The 22,367-nt window shown below is 42.2% G+C and overlaps 1 protein-coding gene across 1 annotated transcript; it reads right to left on the bottom strand.

Moving 5' to 3' along the window:
- Positions 1 to 689: 689 nt before the first annotated feature.
- LOC140860988 (uncharacterized) lies at positions 690 to 1,127 on the bottom strand. The gene has a single exon (XM_073263987.1). The coding sequence runs from the start codon at positions 1,125 to 1,127 to the stop codon at positions 690 to 692; it is 438 nt and encodes a 145-aa protein (XP_073120088.1).
- Between the last annotated feature and the right edge of the window lie 21,240 nt (positions 1,128 to 22,367).

Raw genomic sequence — 22,367 nt, 5'->3', positions numbered from 1 at the left:
TCGCTATCCATCGGAGTAAACACTACTAACAACACGTCTAAGGGAACATAGGGTAGTCTATACTTCTTAGCAAACCATGCCGAAATGAACGAGTGAGACGCATTAGTATCAATCAAGACATATTCAGGAAAACCAAACAAACTACAGGTACTTGCAGTGATCATCTGATCACTATCAGTCTCCGCTTGCTCCTGGTTCAGTGCAAAGACTTGCCCCTGAACATGTGGCCGTAGAGAATAATGACCAAGGGAAGAAGTCTGAAAGTTCTGCCACTGTGAATGCTGTGACTTCTGGCACGGTTGATGAGAAGGCTGCTTAACAGATGCTTGAGAACCTACGGAACCACTGACTGCTCCCATCAGATTATGGAAATCTCTCTTCATATGTCCCTCTTGTCCACACTGAAAACATGTGTTGGTCGATCGATGGCACTGACCTGCAGGATGCCTCCATCTACACTGCTGGCAGCGATCCCACTTCTGGTCACTGAAACGGTTCACTCAGCCGGATTCGGAAGAAGAAGAAAAACTGCCTCTAGGCTTATTGACCGACTGGGATCTCGGACACAAAGAACTAGCCGGTCTGGATGAGGAAGAAACCATGGACATGTTCCTCCGAAGACTATCCTCGGCCTGGGGACAACGGCTCACCAAACCCTCGTAAGTCATGATGTTGCCCACCGCAACCAGCTAATAAATCTCAGGGTTAAGACCCTGAAGAAACATATCATAATTCACCTCGGAACTGCTATCGAACTGAGAACAATAAGGGAGAAGCTCAATAAACTTCTGCTGGTACTCATCGATAGTCATCGTCCCCTCTCGCAAACTCAGCAACTCACTGGCCTTCGACTGTCGTAGGGATGGAGGAAAGTTCAACTTTTCAAAAGAATTCCGAAACTCGGTCCAAGTAGCTACTCCTCTGGCTTCTATAAATGGAGTGGAAGTAGATCTCCACCACTTCCTGACATTACCCTCCAGAAGAAAACACAACGTCTCCGTCTTCTGTTCCTTGGTGCACTGGTACACTCTGAAAAAATTCTCCAAGCGCTGGCGCCAATCCTCAGCAAATCCAGGTGCCTCACCTCCTACTAACGGCTTAGGACTCATCTGTATGAAACGGTTCATACTAAATGTTGCGAAATTTACGCTCGCAAGAGAACGATTGTCAAGTTTTAGTAAAGAGTAGGTAAAGTGTCGATCCCAAGAGGAGTAATATGAAAATATTTAGTACTTGTAATTAGAATAGTCTAAACTTTATCTAGAAAATTAATATTTTAGAGGTTTGCAGAAAAATAAAATAATCAATTGATTTTTTAGTAGCACGCACACAAGTTTCAGAAGTTATCAGTCAGAGGAAAAAATGGTCTAGAGGTTTAGATTTCACCTGGTTTCGATAACAATCACTCCTAATTAACTTATTTTCAAGAATTCCTTTCAATTAATAACCAAGAACACTTAGATTATTCTATTTCCATATCCCGAGTGCCAAATAGAGTGTATCAACTACAGTTCAATTCCAATATAAATATTAAGAATCTAATTGTAGTGATACGTGTAAAACGATGTTCTTTCTAAGTTTTATTAAAGTTATATACTCTCCTCAGGTATATAAACAATTAACAGTGTTATTTCTATCGATCCTATTCAAAATCCCCTCTCCCGAGTGCCGGATTCCAAATAAATATAACAGATCAATTTATGGCCAATAAATCGAAAATACATTTAAAACTAGAAACACAATTAATCTAGAGGAATGGAATTCAATAAAATTAAAGAGTTGTGAACATGTCTCAACCAGGCTACATCAAACCCCTAGACTAGAAAAATTAGTTCATGATAAAATTCAAACAAAACCAAAACATGTTTAATAATTCAAACACCAATTCAACAATCAAAGAGAAAATTCAAAGTAGAATAACAAAGTCGAAGTCTCTCTTCCGTGTCCGGTTGAGTAGCCTCCGTCTTTGTTCCAAGTTATTCTTCAAATCACGATCAATCTCTTCAAATCTCACCAATTTGTTCTCTAAAAATATTGATGTCTTGTGTGGTGGCTAGATCCTCATTAGGTTCAAAAAAAAAATCATTTTATATTCCCTAGAAATTGTTCAAAATAAGCCCAAAAGAATCCCCAAAGTTTCCATAAAAAATCGGACTCCTCAACTCTCAACTTCGCGACGCGCGTGCGCGCACATCCTGTTGTACGTACTCTTCAAAATTCACCAAGACGCGCGGGCGCGCATATTTCCAGGCGCGGGCATGCACATACCTTGGTAGTTCATAGCATTTTTCATCATCAAGCAGCGCGGGCGCAGATAGACCTGCGCGGGCATGCTCAGGCTTCGGCCTTAAGAATTTTTTTCTTCAATCTTTGAACCACTCTTGCTCATTCAGCCTTTTTTTCTTGGTCTTTTCAATTCCAATCAAGACCAATTCATTTTTTCCTGGAATTCCTAGCACTCAACACAAACAACAACCAATCACGCATAATTCCGCTCAAAACAAAGCAATTAACCATAAATATCAATGCAAATTAAGTGCACAAAATGCACTTATCAAATTCTTCCAAACTTAAATGTTTGCTAGTCCCGAGCAAAACCAGTTAAAACTCAAGCACTAAAACTCAAAATACTCATGCAAACAATCAAGAACAATTAAGAAATACTATGGATCAATGGCCTCATCAATTTTTTCAAAGAAAAATTTCAAATCCAATCATACCAAACCTACTAACCCTTTGAAAAATAAAACACAAACTAGTGAACCTCAAAGACTTATAAATCCCGCCAATCACATTTCACAATACTCTTGTCCAAATTCAATTCACACATTCATAGATCATGAGGACTTTCATGGTAATACGGGATCAACAACAAGATTAAATTCAATCAAAAAACACTCAAAATCAGGTTAATTCAAAGAAAAGTAGTGTGTGCGTGTTTTGATCGGAAATTCATACTCATTAAAAGTGTCAATCGAAAATCCATAGGCTAGATTCTCGCAACCCTTCTCCACTAGTATATTGGGCAACTGTGACTCGGTCAATAGGACTTAATCAGCTTGTAATGTAAGGCCTGGGTTATGGCTACAAACGAAGGGTATCTGATAAGTGCATTTTATGCGCTTATATTGCTTAGTATTTAGCTTGAATCTTGTGTTTGTTTGGTAGGTATTATGTGATGTTATGTTGTTTTTGTTGGTTGAAGGCAAGAAGAGCCTTGGATTTGATTTGATGGATTTAAGCTAGAAAGAATGGAAGGAAAATCAAATATCAAGACTTGAAAGATAAAGATAAGAAGAAAATACGAAGCGAAGGCGCGCCCGCGCCATAATACCAAGCGTCCGCGCGATGGTCTGTAGAAAACAAGGAATTTATGCGTGGGAGTGGAGCGCCCGCGCAGGAATTTGGCATGCCCGCGCCACTCTGAAGAATGCAAGATGCGAAGAAGCTGCGCGTGCGCGCCATTCCATTGAGTGCCCGCGCCATCGTGCGCAGACTTATTTTTGGAAGAGTTTTATGTTTTGGAAACTCTTGTTTTAATTCCTAGGCTTATCTTTGGACGATTTGTTGCCAAGATATAAGTCTTTTATGAAGTTTAGGAGAAGAAAAACGGAGACTTTCAGTTGGAGTTGAAGATTTATCTCTTGCAAAGACTAGGTTTTTTCTGAAAATTCTAGAATTCCGCCTTTTATTATTATTTTTATTTTGTTCTTCATGAATTGTGTTGGCTAGTTCTTAATACTTGGTTAAGGAAGACGAAGCCCTTGATTAATTTATTCGTGAGATTTATGTTTTACAAAGCTTGATTTTTGTTGAGTATCAATAATTATTCTGATTTATTTCATGATTGTATATTTGATTATTAGCTTGATCACCTGATAATTCTTATATAAAATCTACTGCTAAATTGGAGTTTGAATCCGTAATTATTTGAATTATCTGATTTGCGAAGCAACTGCAATTAATAATCGTCCGCTTGTGAGATTAGGAATTGTAGGGATAATAATTGACTAGGCTAAATTCATCCGCTTGTGTATGGGTTGTCTAGATTTATCAGTTTTACTAGTTTGCATGCTATCATGGGTTTAAATCTAATCACTTGTATTAGGTTAATTCATTGGTAAGGGTTATCTTAGAACGCTTGTGTCTAGTTAACTACAATTAAGGTGAAACAAGAATTTAATTTCCAATGATGAATATTCAACAGGATTAAATATTTTTAGATAATCGATGATCGAACGAATGAAATCAAGGGTGTAGTTGACCAAAACCAAGGCTTGTCTCTTATTGAATTTTCCGTTGTGATTTAATTGTGCTTGGTAATTGATAGAATTGCATTCATAATTGTTTTTAAATTTTAGTGGATATATTTCAAACCAAAAACCCCCTTTTTACTATTTTTGTATTTTTAAAGAACACGGAATTTTACCTTTCCTCGTGGAAACGATCCCTACTCACACTACTGCATGTTTTTATTTACCTGAGTGAGTCGGGTAATTTGGGCGTACACGATAAGCGCTACCAAATTTTGGCGCCGTTGCCGGGGATCGGTGTTAAATTTTTTTTGTGTTCTTTTTAGTTTTTTTTTTTTGTTTATCTCACTCTCTGTCTTTTCTTTATCTCTAGTACCTCTCTCATCGTTCATGCTTTCAGGTGATTCTTCGTCTGAAGAAGAAGTTCCCTACAACCCAGAAATTGAAAGGACTTTGTACAGGCATAGGCGAGAAGCTCGTAGAAGACAAGAAGAAGAAGAGATGGCTGCTAATGCGAACCTGAGCCTCAAACAATTGGGCACTCCAGATTTGAATCAGCAACCCTTATGCATTACTTTTCCCCCCTTAGAAAATAATGCTACATTCGAATTGAAATCTGGATTAATTCACTTGTTGCCTTCTTTTCATGGTCTTGCAGGTGAAGATCCTCATAAGCATCTGATGGAGTTCCATGTAGTGTGCACTAGCATGAAGCCACATGGAGTAACAGAGGAGCAGATCCAACTTCGAGCCTTTCCTTTCTCTTTGAAGAGTGCTGCTAAGGATTGGCTATACTACATTCCCTCTGGATCGGTCACAGCCTGTACTGACATGAAAAGAATTTTTCTCGAAAAATATTTTCCAGCATCGAGAGCAGCAAAAATCAGGAAAGAGATCTATGGAATCAAGCAGATGACGGGGGAATCACTTCACGAGTATTGGGAGCAGTTCAAAAATCTATGCGCTAGTTGCCCACAACATCAGATAAGTGAAAACCTCTTAATTTAATATTGCTATGAAGGTTTGCTACCTCATGACAGGAGTATGCTGGATGCGGCTAGTGGAGGAGTTTTTGTGGACAAAGCTCTGGTGCAAGCAAGGAACTTAATAGAAAATATGGCTGCCAATTATCAGCAATTTGGCACCAACAGAATTGAACATGCACCCAGGAGAAACAAGGAGGTAAATGTCTCTTCCCTTGAGCAGCAATTAATTGAATTAACGACTCTTGTGCGTCAGATGGCTGCAGGGAATGGACAGACTGCGAAGGCATGTGTCATCTGCGCTGCAATAGGACACGCCACTGATATGTGTCCTACACTTCAAGAGGACTCAGTTGAACAGGTAAACGCTACTGGCGGATTTCCTGGATTACCACAACGGAAGTATGATCCGTATTCCAACACGTACAATCCTGGTTGGAAGGATCATCCCAATATTAGATACGGGAATCAACAAGAAAATCAACCTGGACCTTAGGCTCCACCGCAAAATCAAGCTTTTAGGTCACCCTTTCAACCACAACAGCAGCGCCCTCAAATTCCTACACCAGGTGAGTTTCTTGAAAATATAGTTAAGGATCTTGCAACTAACACTTTGGCTTTCCAACAGGACACCCGGGCAAGTATCCAAAACTTAACTACTCAAATGTGACAGCTCGCTACAGCAATCAACAAGCTGGAAGCACAAAATTCCAGCAGTCTGCCATCTCAAACTGTGGTGAACCCAAGAGAGAACGCAAGTGCAATAACTCTAAGAACTGGGAAGGAATTGAAGGTGAAGGAGAAAGAAGTTGAGGTTGAGCCCAAAGAGAAGCAAAAAGAAGAAGAAGAGCAAAAAGTAAGTGAAGAAAAAGAATCCAAGGATGAAGCGCCAAGAGGTAAGTTCCCTCCTTTATCTGAATATAAGCCAGTTACCCCTTTTCCCTTAGCACTTAAGGACTCTAGGAAAGGTGAGGGGATTAAGGAGCTCTATGAAACTTTTCGTAGATGTGAGGTTAATATTCCATTGCTAGATGCTATTAAACAGGTACCTCGATACGCAAAGTTTTTGAAGGATTTGTGCACAGCAAAGAGGAAACAGACATTGAAGGGTTGTCAGAAAGTGGAATTAGGTGAGAATGTATCTGCAGTGATCCAAAGAAAATTACCCGCCAAATGCAAGGATCCAGGTATGTTCTCCATCCCATGTACTATAGGAAATATTAGACTTGAAAAAGCCATGTTAGATCTAGGAGCATCAATGTAATGCCCCGATTTTATTATAATTGAGTTTAATCGAGATAATCAGGGTTTTCAGTGATTGAGGATTGTTTTGTTATTTAGCAGGGGGTTACTTTGCAAGATTGGAGAAATAAAGGACTGAAATGCAAAAATGTGGATTTTATATATATTATCATGCAAGTTGCCTCCTCCCCATCACTTCAACCCATCACTCTCCTTTCTCCCTCCCTCTATCTCTCGATCTCTCTCTCCGGAAGTCATGGGAGACGATTCTTTGAGCTTTTCTTCCGTCTGATTCGCACGATCCGACCGTTAGATTTTAGTTCCGAGTTGAGTTTCACGATCACCGCAACGAGGGCTTCGTTCTGACGTAAGTTTTGCTTCGATCTCTCGAACTTCGATTTTGTTGAGTTGTTAGATTTTGATAATACTCGAGTATGTTGAGATTGGAAGTCGGTATATCGTGTATTCGAAGTCGGTTCGGAGTTTGGAAGTCGTTTGAATTTTATATGATTTTTTGGAGTTAAATTCGAAAATGGGGTTGTGAGATTTTGTTGGATTTTGATGGTTTTTCATTTGTTTTGTTGATTGAGGAGTTGTTTTGGATGATTTGGGATTGTTGGTTGTTATCGGAGATTTTTGGTTTGACCGATTATAGCCGTTATGCCGTCGGAATCGAGTTTGGATTATTGGTTGTTTTGTTTCGGTTTTACTTTCGGGTTTGATTGAATTGGTAGATTGTTACCGAATCCGTATATTCTTCATTTTCAGATTGAATTGGAGTCTTGGAATTGGATTGAACTTGGAAGTTGAGTCGTGTCGAGAATTGAAGACGGTATATTGATTGAATTTCCTTGTTATGAAGTTTTGTGATTCGATTGATTATTTATTTGAGTTCGTTATTATTTTCAGATTTGAATCTTCGACGGACTCGAAAGGTAAAAGATGACTTTGAATTGAATGGGGTTGAATACTCGAGTTCGATTGATTCTCGAGCCCCGAAAATCACATACTACATGTTTATTTGCTTGTGTGAACTTGTTTGAGTATCTTGTTACACTTGCATTCATATTGAGCCGATTATTCAATTCGTTTGAATTTAGACGATTTAGAGAGCTATATTGAAGTGTGATTAGATTTTGAGTTTTTCTAAGTACCAGAATACTTCTTATAGTTGCTCTGAAGTCTAGGGGTTGAGTTGAGCGACATCCACCCCGAATGGGTGTGTCGGTGAGTTGTTGTGAATACTTAGCCCCGGGATCCCAACCGAGTATCGATTGACATTTCGATTATCTGATTTGATAGTCCCGAGTTTTAAAGTCATGCATACATCCCTTTTCTTTGAAGTTGTTGATGTTTGTGGATTTTGATACGAGGTGTTTATTTGATATTGCATGCCTGTCTCTTTTACTTAGAAATTTTATTTCTAACCGGATTATTCCGGCTGTTGTCTTTGTTTTGTATGTGTAACTTGGCAACAGGAGGATCAGGAGCTGGACCGAGTCGTCTTGGTTAGCTTGGGGTGAGATGGATAGAAGTGAGACTCCGCGTCATAGGGTCGAGTCTTTTGAACTTGTATTAGTTTTGTTGAGTCGTTGGAACTCTGATTTTAGAACTCGACTTGTTTTGTATTGCGGGAAGGATTTAGAACTTGTGGTATGTTCTGATTTCGTGTTGTATTGTATGTTGGAGCTTGGATTTGAATTGATTCGTGTTTGGCTTGATTTTCTCCAGGTTCCCCTATTTTCTGTCCGTTTGGCCTGCGCGCGGCGAGGCTTGTCCTCGCGCGCGCGCGAGCTGCCTAGAGTGGCTCGGGTATTTTTACCCGCGCACGCGTGAGCCCCTTCCTCGCGCGCGCGCGAGCTTCCCTCGAGGCCACTGGCCCTTTCTCCTACGCACGCGCGAGGCGATAGCTCGCGCGGGCGCGAGGCGTGTCTATAAAAAAAAAAAAAAAAAAAATTTCTGATTTGTTCCCGCGACTTACCGTGTTCGATTATGTTTAATTATTTCGAGTTTAGAATCGGGGTCTCACATTAAGTGGTATCAGAGCCACAAGATTCTTGGAGTCGAACTAGAGTGAGCGGGGTAGATCGAGTCCGCATGAATTGAATTCTCGCATGTGTTTGATTTATTTAAATGATTATTTCAATACGTGCGAGCATGCTTTATCGATTCTTGAATTAATTAAAATTACATGAGTTGTGATTTAAGTTATAAAGCATGAATTTCGTGAGATATATTTGTCCTTGTGCTATTATCCGTTTCCGAATATTGTTGAGATTCTTGGGTACTCAGAGCAGAGTTTTGGACACCGAGGTTATGTGTTTGAGATTGTGTTTGAGATTTTGTGTCCTAACCCTTTGGTATCAGATGGCACCTCGACGATCTTTGAGAAGGAACCAACCACCTTTGACTCCTCCTTCGACTGAGAATCCGCCGCCAGTGATAACTCCTCCGAATGATCAGGACAGTACAGGAGTGGATGAGTTTGATGCTACTGCAACCCCGATGGAGACTCTTTTGAAAAGATTCCGATCGTTTCGACCGCCTACCTTGACTGGTACCGAGAACTCCATCGACTGTGAGAGTTGGCTAGATGACATGGATGAACTCTTCGATTCTCTTGACTACAACGATGACCGCAGAATCAGGATAGTCAGTCATCAGTTGCAGGGTGTTGCCAAGAAATGGTGGACTACGACCAAGAGGGCGAACGAGAACCGAGGCACCGTGATTACTTGGGGTGTATTCAAGACTGAGTTCTACAAACGGTTCTTTCCTGTCTCGTATCGTAAGGAGAAAGGTGCCGAATTTTCGAATCTGAAGCAAGGAAATTTGAGCATCGAGGACTATGTGAGCAAGTTTGACAGCCTTTTGAGGTTCGCACCTCATGTCGCCAATAACGAGGAAGCCAAAGCCGACCATTTCATTAATGGCTTGAACCCGGAGATCTTTACCTTAGTCAATACCGGGAGACCCAACAACTTTGCAGATGCCATGGATCAGGCGAAGGGTGCCGAAGCTGGGATTTTGATGCAACGAGGAAATCAGGCAGCTCCTCAGCAGCAGCAGAGATCTTTTCAGAATCCGCCTGTTCAGTTTCAGCCTCAACAGTCTCAGTATCAGTACCAACCTCCTCCGCAACCGAATCTGTCTCAGAGGGTTGATGGAGGCAGCAGTGGCAGAAACCGGCGAGATCAGTATCGACCGAAGGGGAAGACTTTTAAGAAGTCTGGGAACAGTTCCTCGAGTTCCAGTGGTTCTAGACAGTTCAGTTCTGGGCAGAGTTCAGGGTTCTCTGGAGTATCATGCAGCAAGTGTGGAGGGCGCCATCCATCGGATCAGTGCCGTGGTGTGTTTGGTAGTTGCAACATCTGCCAGCAACCGGGTCATTTTGCTAGAGTCTGTCCTCAGCGGGGATCCGATAGAGCTCAGAGCCGTGGTTCTTCCCGACCGTCCGCTCAGCCCGAGAGGTCATCTTCTGCAGTTCATTCCTTTCAGCCCCAGCAGCAGACTCGTCAGGGAGGTAATCAGAATCAAAACCAACCTCCTCGACAACAGGCGAGAGTGTTTGCATTGACAGAGGATCAAGCCAATGCAGCCCCGAATGACGTGATAGCAGGTAACTGTTCGATTTTTGGTTATCCTGCGTTTGTGTTGATTGATACGGGAGCTTCTCACTGTTTCATTTCTGAAAGGTTTGTCTTGATGCATGATTTATTTGCTGAGCCTTTATGTGATGTTGTTTCTATTACTTCACCCTTGGGTGGAGGAATTGTTTCGATGAGATTAGTCCATAACTGCGTCTTAGAATCCGAGGGAAATTCGATTGAGATTGACTGCATTGTACTTGGGTTATCTGATTTTGACTGTATCATTGGGATTGACGCACTGACCAAGTACAGGGCAACGGTAGATTGCTTTCAGAAAGTAGTCCGATTCAGACCTGTTATGGCAGACGAGTGGAAGTTTTTCGGTAAGGGTTCTCGATCCCGAATCCCTTTGATTTCTGCTTTGTCCATGACTCGTTTGTTACAGAAAGGTGCAGAGGGATATTTGATCTATGCAGTGGATGTTATGAGGTCTAGCCCTGAGTTGACAGAGATACCAGTGGTTAGCGAGTTTCCTGATGTCTTTCCAGAAGAGATTCCCGGATTGCCGCCGATTCGAGAGATCGAATTCAGCATTGAGCTTGCATCAGGTACTCAGCCTATTTCCAAGGCACCTTACCGAATGGCTCCTTTAGAATTGAAAGAGTTGAAGGAACAGTTGGAGGATCTGATTTCCAAGGGATACATCCGACCTAGTATATCGCCTTGGGGTGCCCCAGTCCTTTTTGTGAGGAAGAAAGACGGTTCTATGCGACTTTGTATCGATTATCGCCAGTTGAATCAGGCTACCGTTAAGAACAGATATCCTCTCCCTCGAATTGATGATCTTTTTGACCAGTTACAGGGTTCTGCAGTGTACTCGAAGATAGATCTGAGATCAGGGTATCATCAGCTCGTGACGAGGATGTGCCTAAGACAGCTTTCAGAACCAGATATGGGCATTTTGAGTTCTTAGTCATGCCTTTCGGTTTGACGAACGCTCCAGCGGTTTTTATGGATTTGATGAACCGTGTCTTCCAGCGGTATCTAGATGAGTTCGTCATTGTCTTTATCGACGATATTCTGGTCTATTCGAAGAACCGTTCAGATCATGCCGAGCATTTGAGGACTGTGTTGCAGATTTTGAGATCCGAGCAGTTGTATGCGAAGTTATCAAAGTGCGAGTTTTGGTTGGACCGAGTCGTCTTTCTAGGCCACATTGTATCAGGAGATGGAATATCTGTTGACCCCAGCAAGATCGAGGCAGTTATGAATTGGCCGAGACCGACATTAGTGCCAGAGATTCGCAGTTTCATGGGTTTAGCAGGGTATTACCGTCGATTTATCGAGGGCTTCTCTTCCATTGCAAAGCCGATTACCCAATTGACCCAGAAGAATGCACCGTTTGTTTGGTCCAAGCAGTGTGAGGCCAGTTTCATGGAGCTGAAGAAGAGATTGACCAGCGCTCCGATCTTGTCTATTCCATCAGGTACTGGAGGTTTCTCCGTGTATTGTGATGCTTCTCACCGTGGTCTTGGATGCATTGTGATGCAGAGGAAGCACGCCATAGCTTATGCGTCAAGGCAGTTGAAGCCTCACGAGACTCGTTATCCAATCCACGATCTTGAGCTAGCTGCAATCGTGTTTGCTTTGAAGACTTGGCGCCATTATCTGTATGGCGAGTCGTTTGAGATATTTTCTGACCATAAGAGCCTCAAGTACTTGTTTTCCCAGTCCGAGCTGAACATGAGACAGAGGCGATGGATGGATCTGCTGAAGGATTTTGACTGTGAGATCAAGTATTATCCTGGAAAATCGAATGTAGCTGCAGACGCTCTTAGTAGGAAGCTTTGTTCTTTATCTCTTTCTACGATTGGTGTCTCTCGTTTGATTGAAGATTATTGTACTTCTGGGTTGGAGTTTGAGACCGATAGGAGATCCATCAGAGTTTTTGCGATTCAGGCCGAGCCGGAGTTGTTTCAGTTGATCAGAGAGGCACAGAGGTCAGATCCGAGTATTCAGAGTTCGATAGAGAGAGTCCGATCAGGCCACCAGTCCGAGTTTCAGGTCAGGGATGATGTTCTGTTTGTGAATAGCCGTATTGTTGTGCCCGATGTTTCTGAGTTGAGACAACGTATTCTTCGAGAGACGCATTGCAGTCGGTTCAGTGTTCATCCTAGAGGCCGAAAGATGTATAACGACTTGAAGACTCGGTTTTGGTGGAAGCAGTTGAAGGAAGCCGTCACGAGGTTTGTGTCCCGTTGTCTGAATTTTCAACAGGTGAAAGCCGAGAGGAAGAAGCCCGGAGGTTTATTGCACAGTTTGCATGTTCCAGAATGGAAGTGGGATCACATCACTATGGACTTTGTCACGAAGCTACCACGTTCATTCAGAGGTTGCGATGCAGTTTGGGTAGTGGTTGACCGGTTGACGAAGTCTGCTTGTTTCATTCCGTACCGCATGACGTACCGCCACGACCAGATGGCCAAGTTGTATGTTAGAGAGGTGGTGAGATTGCACGTTGTGCCAAAGTCGATCGTATCAGACAGAGATCCGAGGTTCACTTCTCACTTTTGGCACAGTCTTCAGGCGGCTTTGGGTACTCGTTTGCACTTGAGCACAGCGTATCACCCTCAAACCGACGGTCAGTCCGAGCGTATGATCCAGACTTTGGAGGATATGCTTCGAGCCGTGGTACTTGATTTTGGCTCAGGATGGCAGGATTCTTTGCCTTTAGTAGAGTTTTCGTACAATAACAGTTTTCAGACGAGTATTGGGATGGCACCGTTTGAAGCTTTGTACGGGAAGAAGTGCAGATCTCCGTTGTTCTGGGATGATATTTTAGAGTCACCTGAGTTAGGTCCCGATATGATTCATGACATGGCCGATCAGGTGAAGATTATTCAGATGAGGATGAAGACAGCCCAGGATCGGCAGGTCAAGTATGCGAATATTCGATGTCGACCTCTGAGTTTTGAAATAGGAGACCGAGTTTTCTTGAAGATCTCTCCTTTTCGAGGTACTGTCAGATTCGGGAAGCGAGGGAAGTTGTCGCCTCGTTTTATTGGTCCTTATGAGATTCTGGAGAAGTTAGGCGATCTTGCCTACAGATTGGCTCTTCCCCCTTCTTTGTCCGAAATCCACAACGTGTTTCACGTTTCGATGCTTCGTAAATATCATCCAGATCCGTCCCACGTTCTTCAGCCAGATGAGGCCGAGTTGGATGAGACTCTGAGTTACTTCGAGAGACCGATTCAGATCCTTGACAGAAAAGAAAAGCAGCTCAGAAACAAGTCAATTCCGTTGGTGAAGATTCCGTGGAGTCGTCACGGAGTTGAAGAAGCAACCTGGGAGACCGAATTCGATATGAGGCAACGTTTTTCTGAGTTGTTCGATTGAGGTGAGTCCGTCTTCAGTTTGTTCTTACTTGTTCAGTTTTGATCTGTCAGATTTCGAGGACGAAATCGAATCTTAGAGGAGGAGAATTGTAATGCCCCGATTTTATTATAATTGAGTTTAATCGAGATAATCAGGGTTTTCAGTGATTGAGGATTGTTTTGTTATTTAGCAGGGGGTTACTTTGCAAGATTGGAGAAATAAAGGACTGAAATGCAAAAATGTGGATTTTATATATATTATCATGCAAGTTGCCTCCTCCCCATCACTTCAACCCATCACTCTCCTTTCTCCCTCCCTCTATCTCTCGATCTCTCTCTCCGGAAGCCATGGGAGACGATTCTTTGAGCTTTTCTTCCGTCTGATTCGCACGATCCGACCGTTAGATTTTAGTTCCGAGTTGAGTTTCACGATCACCGCAACGAGGGCTTCGTTCTGACGTAAGTTTTGCTTCGATCTCTCGAACTTCGATTTTGTTGAGTTGTTAGATTTTGATAATACTCGAGTATGTTGAGATTGGAAGTCGGTATATCGTGTATTCGAAGTCGGTTTGGAGTTTGGAAGTCGTTTGAATTTTATATGATTTTTTGGAGTTAAATTCGAAAATGGGGTTGTGAGATTTTGTTGGATTTTGATGGTTTTTCATTTGTTTTGTTGATTGAGGAGTTGTTTTGGATGATTTGGGATTGTTGGTTGTTATTGGAGATTTTTGGTTTGACCGATTATAGCCGTTATGCCGTCAAAATCGAGTTTGGATTATTGGTTGTTTTGTTTCGGTTTGACTTTCGGGTTTGATTGAATTGGTAGATTGTTACGGAATCCGTATATTCTTCATTTTCAGATTGGATTGGAGTCTTGGAATTGGATTGAGCTTGGAAGTTGAGTCGTGTCGAGAATTGAAGACAGTATATTGATTGAATTTCCTTGTTATGAAGTTTTGTGATTCGATTGATTATTTATTTGAGTTCGTTATTATTTTCAGATTTGAATCTTCGACGGACTCGAAAGGTAAAAGATGACTTTGAATTGAATGGGGTTGAATACTCGAGTTCGATTGATTCTCGAGCCCCGAAAATCACATACTACATGTTTATTTGCTTGTGTGAACTTGTTTGAGTATCTTGTTACACTTGCATTCATATTGAGCCGATTATTCAATTCGTTTGAATTTAGACGATTTAGAGAGCTATATTGAAGTGGGCTTAGATTTCGAGTTTTTCTAAGTACCAGAATACTTCTTATAGTTGCTCTGAAGTCTAGGGGTTGAGTTGAGCGACATCCACCCCGAATGGGTGTGTCGGTGAGTTGTTGTGAATACTTAGCCCCGGTATCCCAACCGAGTATCGATTGACATTTCGATTATCTGATTTGATAGTCCCGAGTTTTAAAGTCATGCATACATCCCTTTTCTTTGAAGTTGTTGATGTTTGTGGATTTTGATACGAGGTGTTTATTTGATATTGCATGTCTGTCTCTTTTACTTAGAAATTTTATTTCTAACCGGATTATTCCGGCTGTTGTCTTTGTTTTGTATGTGTAACTTGTCAAAAGGAGGATCAGGAGCTGGACCGAGTCGTCTTGGTTAGCTTGGGGTGAGATGGATAGAAGTGAGACTCCGCGTCGTAGGGTCGAGTCTTTTGAACTTGTATTAGTTTTGTTGAGTCGTTGGAACTCTGATTTTAGAACTCGACTTGTTTTGTATTGCGGGAAGGATTTAGAACTTGTGGTATGTTCTGATTTCGTGTTGTATTGTATGTTGGAGCTTGGATTTGAATTGATTCGTGTTTGGCTTGATTTTCTCCAGGTTCCCCTGTTTTCTGTCCGTTTGGCCTGCGCGCGGGCGAGGCTTGTCCTCGCGCGCGCGCGAGCTGCCTGGAGTGGCTCGGGTATTTTTGCCCGCGCGCGCGCGAGCCCCTTCCTCGCGCGGGTGCGAGCTTCCCTCGAGGCCACTGGCCCTTTCTCCTGCGCACGCGCGAGGCGATAGCTCGCGCGGGCGCGAGGCGTGTCTTTAAAAAAAATAAATAAAAAATAATAATTTCTGATTTGTTCCCGCGACTTACCGTGTTTGATTATGTTTAATTATTTTGAGTTTAGAATCGGGGTCTCACAATCAATTAATGTTATGACATACTCTATTTATGCATCCTTGAAACTTGGCCCATTGAATAAGACTGGAATTGTCATACAATTAGCTGATAGGTCTAATGCATATCCTAGGGGAGTAGTCGAAGATGTTTTAGTGCAAGTGAATGAGTTGGTTTTTCCTGCCGATTTTTATGTGCTAGACATGGAAAACGGTGATCATAATAGTCCTATTTTGTTAGGTAGGCCGTTTTTGAAAACTTGCATGACAAAAATTGATGTTCACAGTGGCACACTCACTATGGAATTTGATGGCGAGGTTGTGAAATTTAATATTTATGATGCCATGAAATTTCCTGATAGTGATGATTGTGTGTTTTATGTTGACATTGTGGATTTCTTGGCACAAGATTTTTGTGAGCAGGCAGGAAAAGATGATTTAGAGGTGGCTATTATAGAACCCATTATGCAGACGGAAGATGGGATTCGATGCAGTCAAGAAGTGGAAGAGATTGAGAAAATTCAGAATAGTTCACCTGAGCTACCTCAGTCAGGTAATGTCTCTTACATATCTTTACCAATCTCTAATACTAGGCGTCTTCCATCTGTTTTGCAGGCGCCAGTGATCGAGCTAAAGACGCTTCCAAACCACCTTAAGTATGTTTTCCTTGGAGAAGGAGAAACACTACCTGTCATCATCTCCAACAGCTTGGAAGCCAAGCAAGAAGAACAACTGGTCAAGGTTCTGAAGGAGAATAAAACTGCTATTGGTTGGACCATAGCAGATATCAAGGGAATTAGCCCATCTACATGCATGCACCGAATTCTGATGGAGGATGGGGCGAATCCCTCACGTCAACCGCAGAGGAAATTGAATCCACCAATGATGGAGGTGGTCAAAGCGGAAATTCTGAAGTTACTTGAAGTTGGGGTCATCTACCCAATTTCTGACAGTCAGTGGGTCAGTCCGGTTCAAGTGGTACCCAAGAAAATCGGAATTACTGTGGTGAAAAATAAGGATGACGAGTTGGTTCCCACCCGTATTCAAAATGGGTGGAGAGTTTGTATTGATTATAGGAAGCTGAATGCAGGAACCCGAAAGGACCACTTCCCTCTTCCCTTTATTGATAAAATGATTGAAAGGTTATCATGTCATCCTTACTATTGCTTTCTTGATGGTAATTCTGGTTATTTTCAGATTGCGATTGCACCGGAAGATCAGGAGAAGACGACATTCACATGCCCATTTGGAAATTTTGCATACCGACGCATGCCCTTTGGTCTATGCAATGCACCGGCTACTTTCCAACGGTGTATGGTTAGTATATTTTCTGATTTTGTAGAGCACATATTAGAAGTCTTCATGGATGATTTTATTATCTATGGTGACTCTTTCGAAGACTGTCTGTCTAATCTTGCTCTAGTTCTTAAGAGGTGTGTCAAAATCAACCTGGTTCTTAATTCTGAAAAATGTCATTTTATGGTTGGGCAAGGTATAGTGTTGGGCCATGTCGTCTCATCTAAGGGGATGGAGGTAGATAAAGCTAAAATTGATATTATTCAGTCTCTACCTTACCCCGTAAGTATGCGGGAGGTGCGCTCTTTTCTTGGCCATGCAGGTTTTTACAGGAGATATATTCAAGATTTTGCCAAGATTGCATCCCCTATGTGCAAACTACTGCAGAAGGATGTGTCGTTTGAATTCAATGAGCCATGCAAAATTGCTTTTGATAAACTCAAGGACTCATTGACTTCAGCGCCAATCATCCAACCACCGGACTGGACCAAGCCATTTGAAATCATGTATGACGCCAGTGACTATGCCGTAGGAGCGGTATTGGGACAAAAAGTTGGGAAGACATCGCACGCTATCTACTATGCTTCGCGCATTCTGAACGATGCCCAACAAAACTACTCCACTACTGAAAAGGAGCTTTTAGCAGTAGTTTTTGCTTTAGAGAAATTTCGTTCATATTTACTTGGTGCTAAAGTTATTGTTTATTCTGATCATGCACCTCTTCGTTTTCTGATGGCGAAGAAGGAGGCAAAACCAAGAATGATAAGATTGATACTACTGCTGAGCGAATTTGATGTGGAGATTAAGGACAAGAGAGGGACCGAAAATTGAGTGGATGACCACTTGAGTCGACTAGTTCATGTTGAAGAAGATCTGAAGTTACGAGAAGAATTTCCTGATGAGCAGTTATTTTTAGTCACCACGGAATTACCATGGTACGCAAATATTGTGAATTATTTAGCTACTAATGGATTCCCTTCTGAATTCTCTAAGGCACAGAAATATAAGGTCCAAAGTGATGCTAAATATTATGTGTGGGATGATCCATACTTGTGGAAGCACTGCGCTGATCAAGTCATACGACGATGTGTATCTGCAAGCAAGGTAATCCCAATTCTCACATTTTGTCACTCATATGCTTGTGGTGGCCATTTTGGAGTAAAAAAAACAGCTAGGAAGGTATTGGACTGTGGATTTTTCTGGCCATCCATATTTTGAGACGCTTACATGTTTTGTAAGTCATGTGCTCAATGCCAAAAGACAGGTAATATATCCCAGCGTAAGGAGATGCCTCAGCAACCCATTTTAATATGTGAAATCTTTGATGTATGGGACATCAACTTCATGGGGCCTTTTCCTAGTTCATATGGATTTATTTATATATTACTTGTTGTGGATTATGTCTCGAAATGGGTGGAAGCCAAGGCCACCCGTACTGACGATTCTAAAGTGGTTGTAGAATTTATTCAGCATAATATTTTCTCTAGGTTTGGAATTCCAAGAGCCCTCATTAGTGATATAGGAACACACTTCTGCAACCGGACTGTGGCTAGTTTATTGAAGAAATATCATGTGATGCACAAACTCTCCATTGCGTATCACCTGCAATCGAATGGCCAAGCCGAGGTCTCAAATCGAGAAATCAAATCCATTTTGGAGAAGACAGTGAATCCTACTAGGAAAGACTGGAGTTTGCGCTTGGATGATGCATTGTGGGCATACAGAACCGCGTTCAAGACATCGATTGGGATGTCCCCATATCGATTGATTTTTGGGAAACTATGTCATTTCCCTGTCGAATTGGAGCATCAAGCCTACTGGGCTATTAAAAATTTCAATATGCAGACGGATGAGAGTGGAGCGCATATAAAGCTACAGTTGCAAGAACTAGAAGAGATACGCAATGATGCATATGCGAGCTCAAAGATTTACAAGGAAAACACAAAGGCATTCCACGACAAGATGATCTCTAGAAGGGTGTTTGAAGTCGGTCAAAAAGTTTTGCTCTATCACTCACGACTTCGATTATTCCCAGGTAAGTTGCGTTCTAGATGGATTGGCCTGTTTGTTATTACTGATGTCTTTCCTCATGGTTCATTGGAAATAAAAAGCTTGGAAACGGCGAAAACATTCAAGGTGAATGGCCAACGATTGAAGCATTATTTTGAAGGGATCCAAGCGAATGCGGAAGAGGATGCGCATGATCTCACACTCGATGATCCGCCACAGATTGATTAAATTCACAGCATCCAGTCGGGCTGACGACTATAAACCAAGCGATGTTTGGGAGGCAACCCAAATTTTTATTTTTTTCGTCTTTGCACCTCTATTTCTTTCGTTTCTTTTGTCATTTTTTTTCAGTTTTTACTGTACTAATTTTGCGTGACTTGAGAATTGATTTGGTTTTACTTTTCCACAGGTTTTGTCACACAAAATTGGGCAGATTCGAAGCCCAGGCGTGTGCGCCGCACTACACTGGGAGTCTGTGCAGCTTCAAAGTCAGGAAACATACTTTTTGCGAAGGCCAGGAGCGGGCGCCCGACCAAAACACGCGGCCGCGCGATTTCTAATTTCCGAAAATATAAAAAGACGTCAAGCAGGAGTGTGCGCGCCATTATAATGAGCGCCTGCGCGAGTCCTGGGCACCAATTCGTGGAAACTCGATGCGCAAGCATGCGCGCCCCACTACACTGAGCGCCCGCGTGATCCCACCTTTCGAAATAAAAAAATTTATGCGATGCGCAGGCATGCGCGCCCCACTACAATGAGCGCCCGCGCGACGGGTTTTTAAACAATCATAGGATCGATACAATCTTCACTTTCTCATCTATCCTACATGCTAAAGCCCTAAATCCCTAAAACCCTCCCACTCTCACTCAATATTCCTCTCCAAATCATTTCATTCTTTGAGAAATTGTCTACTACATCCCACATCCCTATCACCAAATTCTTTCCCCAATTTCTCTCAACCCATCGAAGACGCGTGAATTTGGGTCAAGTTGCTCATCTCGTTCGTGGGAATTATTTGGAGCTTTTCAAAGTCGGACATCGAGTTCTATCTTCTATTGGGTAAGTGTTGGCTTTCATCTCCGGGTTTGAAGCTCTTCTTCAATCCGAAATTAATATTGTGAAGTTGTGAAGTGTGGATTTTGTTGAAGTTTGGGGAAAATATTATTTGTGAATTCTTTGGTTGGTGATTGTGGTGAAGTTATATTGGTGTGTATTGTTGAAGTTTAGAGGGAAGAATAGAGTGGTATATTGGCATATTTGAATACGTTTACAAGAGTGCACCCCAAGTGTTTGATAGATGGTGCCCAAGAAGAAAACTAGGTTTGGTGCTTCTTCTTCTTCTGCTCCCGCTCCTACCGAAGCTAATAGGCATTTTTGGAACGCCCAGGCTGCTGCATATTATCAAGAATGGCTTGGGAAGAACATCCTAGCCGAGCGAGGATTTGACGCATCTGTTGGTTTTGAGCCAAGTGCTTTTACGACGAGTAGTGGTCGAGAAATTGTTGCCCGATAATGGCAGGAGTTTGCGAAGCAACCTCAGGACGCAGTTGTTCCTTTGGTTAGAGAGTTCTACGCCAACCTAAAAGTGAAACATGTTCAGTTGAAGGGACTCGTGCGTGGGAAGATGGTCCCACTTGACTCTCACTCCATCAATACTCTTTTTAAGATTCCCCCGGTGTATCACGATGAATATCTGGAATTCAAAAACAGTGACATTGATTACAAAGCTGTTATTCGTCGCATCTGTTGACCGGGGGCTGAGTGGCGCTATGGGCGTGATGGTATGCCATCAAAGTTGAAGAAGACTGAACTACAATATGAGGTCAATCTGTGGTATAAATTTATTTGCGCTCGCCTGAAGCCGACCGACCATGAGCACGAGGTTACACGGGATCGAGCTCTATTGCTCTATTGCATTGTGGAGGGGAAGTCCATTGATTTGGGACTAGTTTGTCAGGAGACTATTCTGCACATGGTGCAAGGAAAGACGAGTGGTGGTCTTGCCTTGCCTGTTATTATTTCTGACCTTTGTGAGGAGGCCGGGGTGGACTGGAGCCCCACGGAGGAGATTTTGAAGCCCATCGCCGCCATTTAATTTGACTGCAACACCCACTTGGTAACTCCAGCGCAGCAGCAGCAGAGAGAAGAGAGAGCTGCAGCACGTAGAGCACAGGCACCCCAGCATCAGTCGGCCCCTTCTGCGACTGATCGATTGACTAGACTAGAGGAGGAGTTGCGACTGTCAAGACAGGAGCAGCAGCAGCAGAGAGAGGAGATTCGAGCTATGCAGCAAACGTCTGGCATCTTTATGAACTATATGATGGAACTCTCTGCAGTTGTTCTCCCGTACTACTTTCCTGATGGTGCCAGCTTCCTACCTCCGCGACCACAGTGGCCTCCGATGTTTGGCCCGACTGACCCTCCTACTGATCCACATCCTAATGGTGATGGTGGTGACCACTGACGGTCATCACCCGAGGTACATGTCCTGTTTCTGTTCTTTTATACTATCATATCGTTGAGGACAATGTATGTACCTATGTTTGGGGGGAGTTCAGTAGGTTGTTGGATTTTATTGTGTTTTGTCTTGTTTATTTGAGTGTCAGTATGGTTGTTTTTATGTGTCGAGTTAGTTTGTTTGTTTGCTTGAGTTGTAAGAGTTGCATAACTTTTGAGAAAAAAATTAATAAGTGGAAATATAGCCGATGATGATTTTTAGTTGTGTTAATTGAAAAAAAAAAATTGACTCCTTGAATATCTGCCTCCCTACGAAATTTTTTTTGAAACTTTGACCAAGTGGACTTCAAACTCCTATATACTCTGTGAATTTTGTTTGATCCTGAGTTTGAAACAGACAGATATAGATAGGATTGAGGCGTTGTTTGGATCATTTGGGCCTTTACTGATTAATTCATGCAATATCCTTAGTTGCCCTTTGAGCTTTCACATATACATGAGCACATGAGGTGAATTTGCTGAGTATTTGTTGTGCAAAATCACCGTTTACTGTTGGTGATTCTTCTTTTTCTGCACTGGTTGAATTCATGTGAGTTAATTGTGGAGAGAGATTAATCTAGAACTAGCTTGAACATCCCTCGAGGCGCAATACGGGTATACTGTGACTTAGGAATGAGATAGGCAACTTTTCTGAATTAGATTGAGCCTTTCAAGCCACCCTTAATACATTGTGTCCCTAGTATCTCTTTTGAGCCTAATTGAAAACGAATGGCATGCGTGAAAATGTGTGATAAACCCCCATTCGACATTATTTCAAGATCCTACAACTACTACCTGCAGCTTAAACACTATTTCCTACCTTTAGGGAGTAATTGCATGTTTGATTTTTATACTCTTGATTTGAATGCTAATAAATGGATAGTGTGTTGAGAAGTGCAACGAAAAAAATCGAAAGAAGTGTAGTAGTGGAGGGGATGAGAAATAATAGAAAGAAATAGATTGGGTGGAAGGAAGAAATATAAAAAAAAAAAAAAAAGAAGAGAAAACTGTGAATAAAAGG

This window comes from Henckelia pumila, chromosome 4 (assembly GCF_033568475.1).
Source record: "Henckelia pumila isolate YLH828 chromosome 4, ASM3356847v2, whole genome shotgun sequence".
Lineage (NCBI taxonomy): Eukaryota > Viridiplantae > Streptophyta > Magnoliopsida > Lamiales > Gesneriaceae > Henckelia > Henckelia pumila.
This window is presented reverse-complemented; position numbering and strand designations above follow the sequence as displayed.

Excerpts from the sequence above, each read along its gene's own strand:
- LOC140860988 (XM_073263987.1), bottom strand. The coding sequence starts at position 1,127 with ATGAACCGTTTCATACAGATGAGTCCTAAGCCGTTAGTAGGAGGTGAG.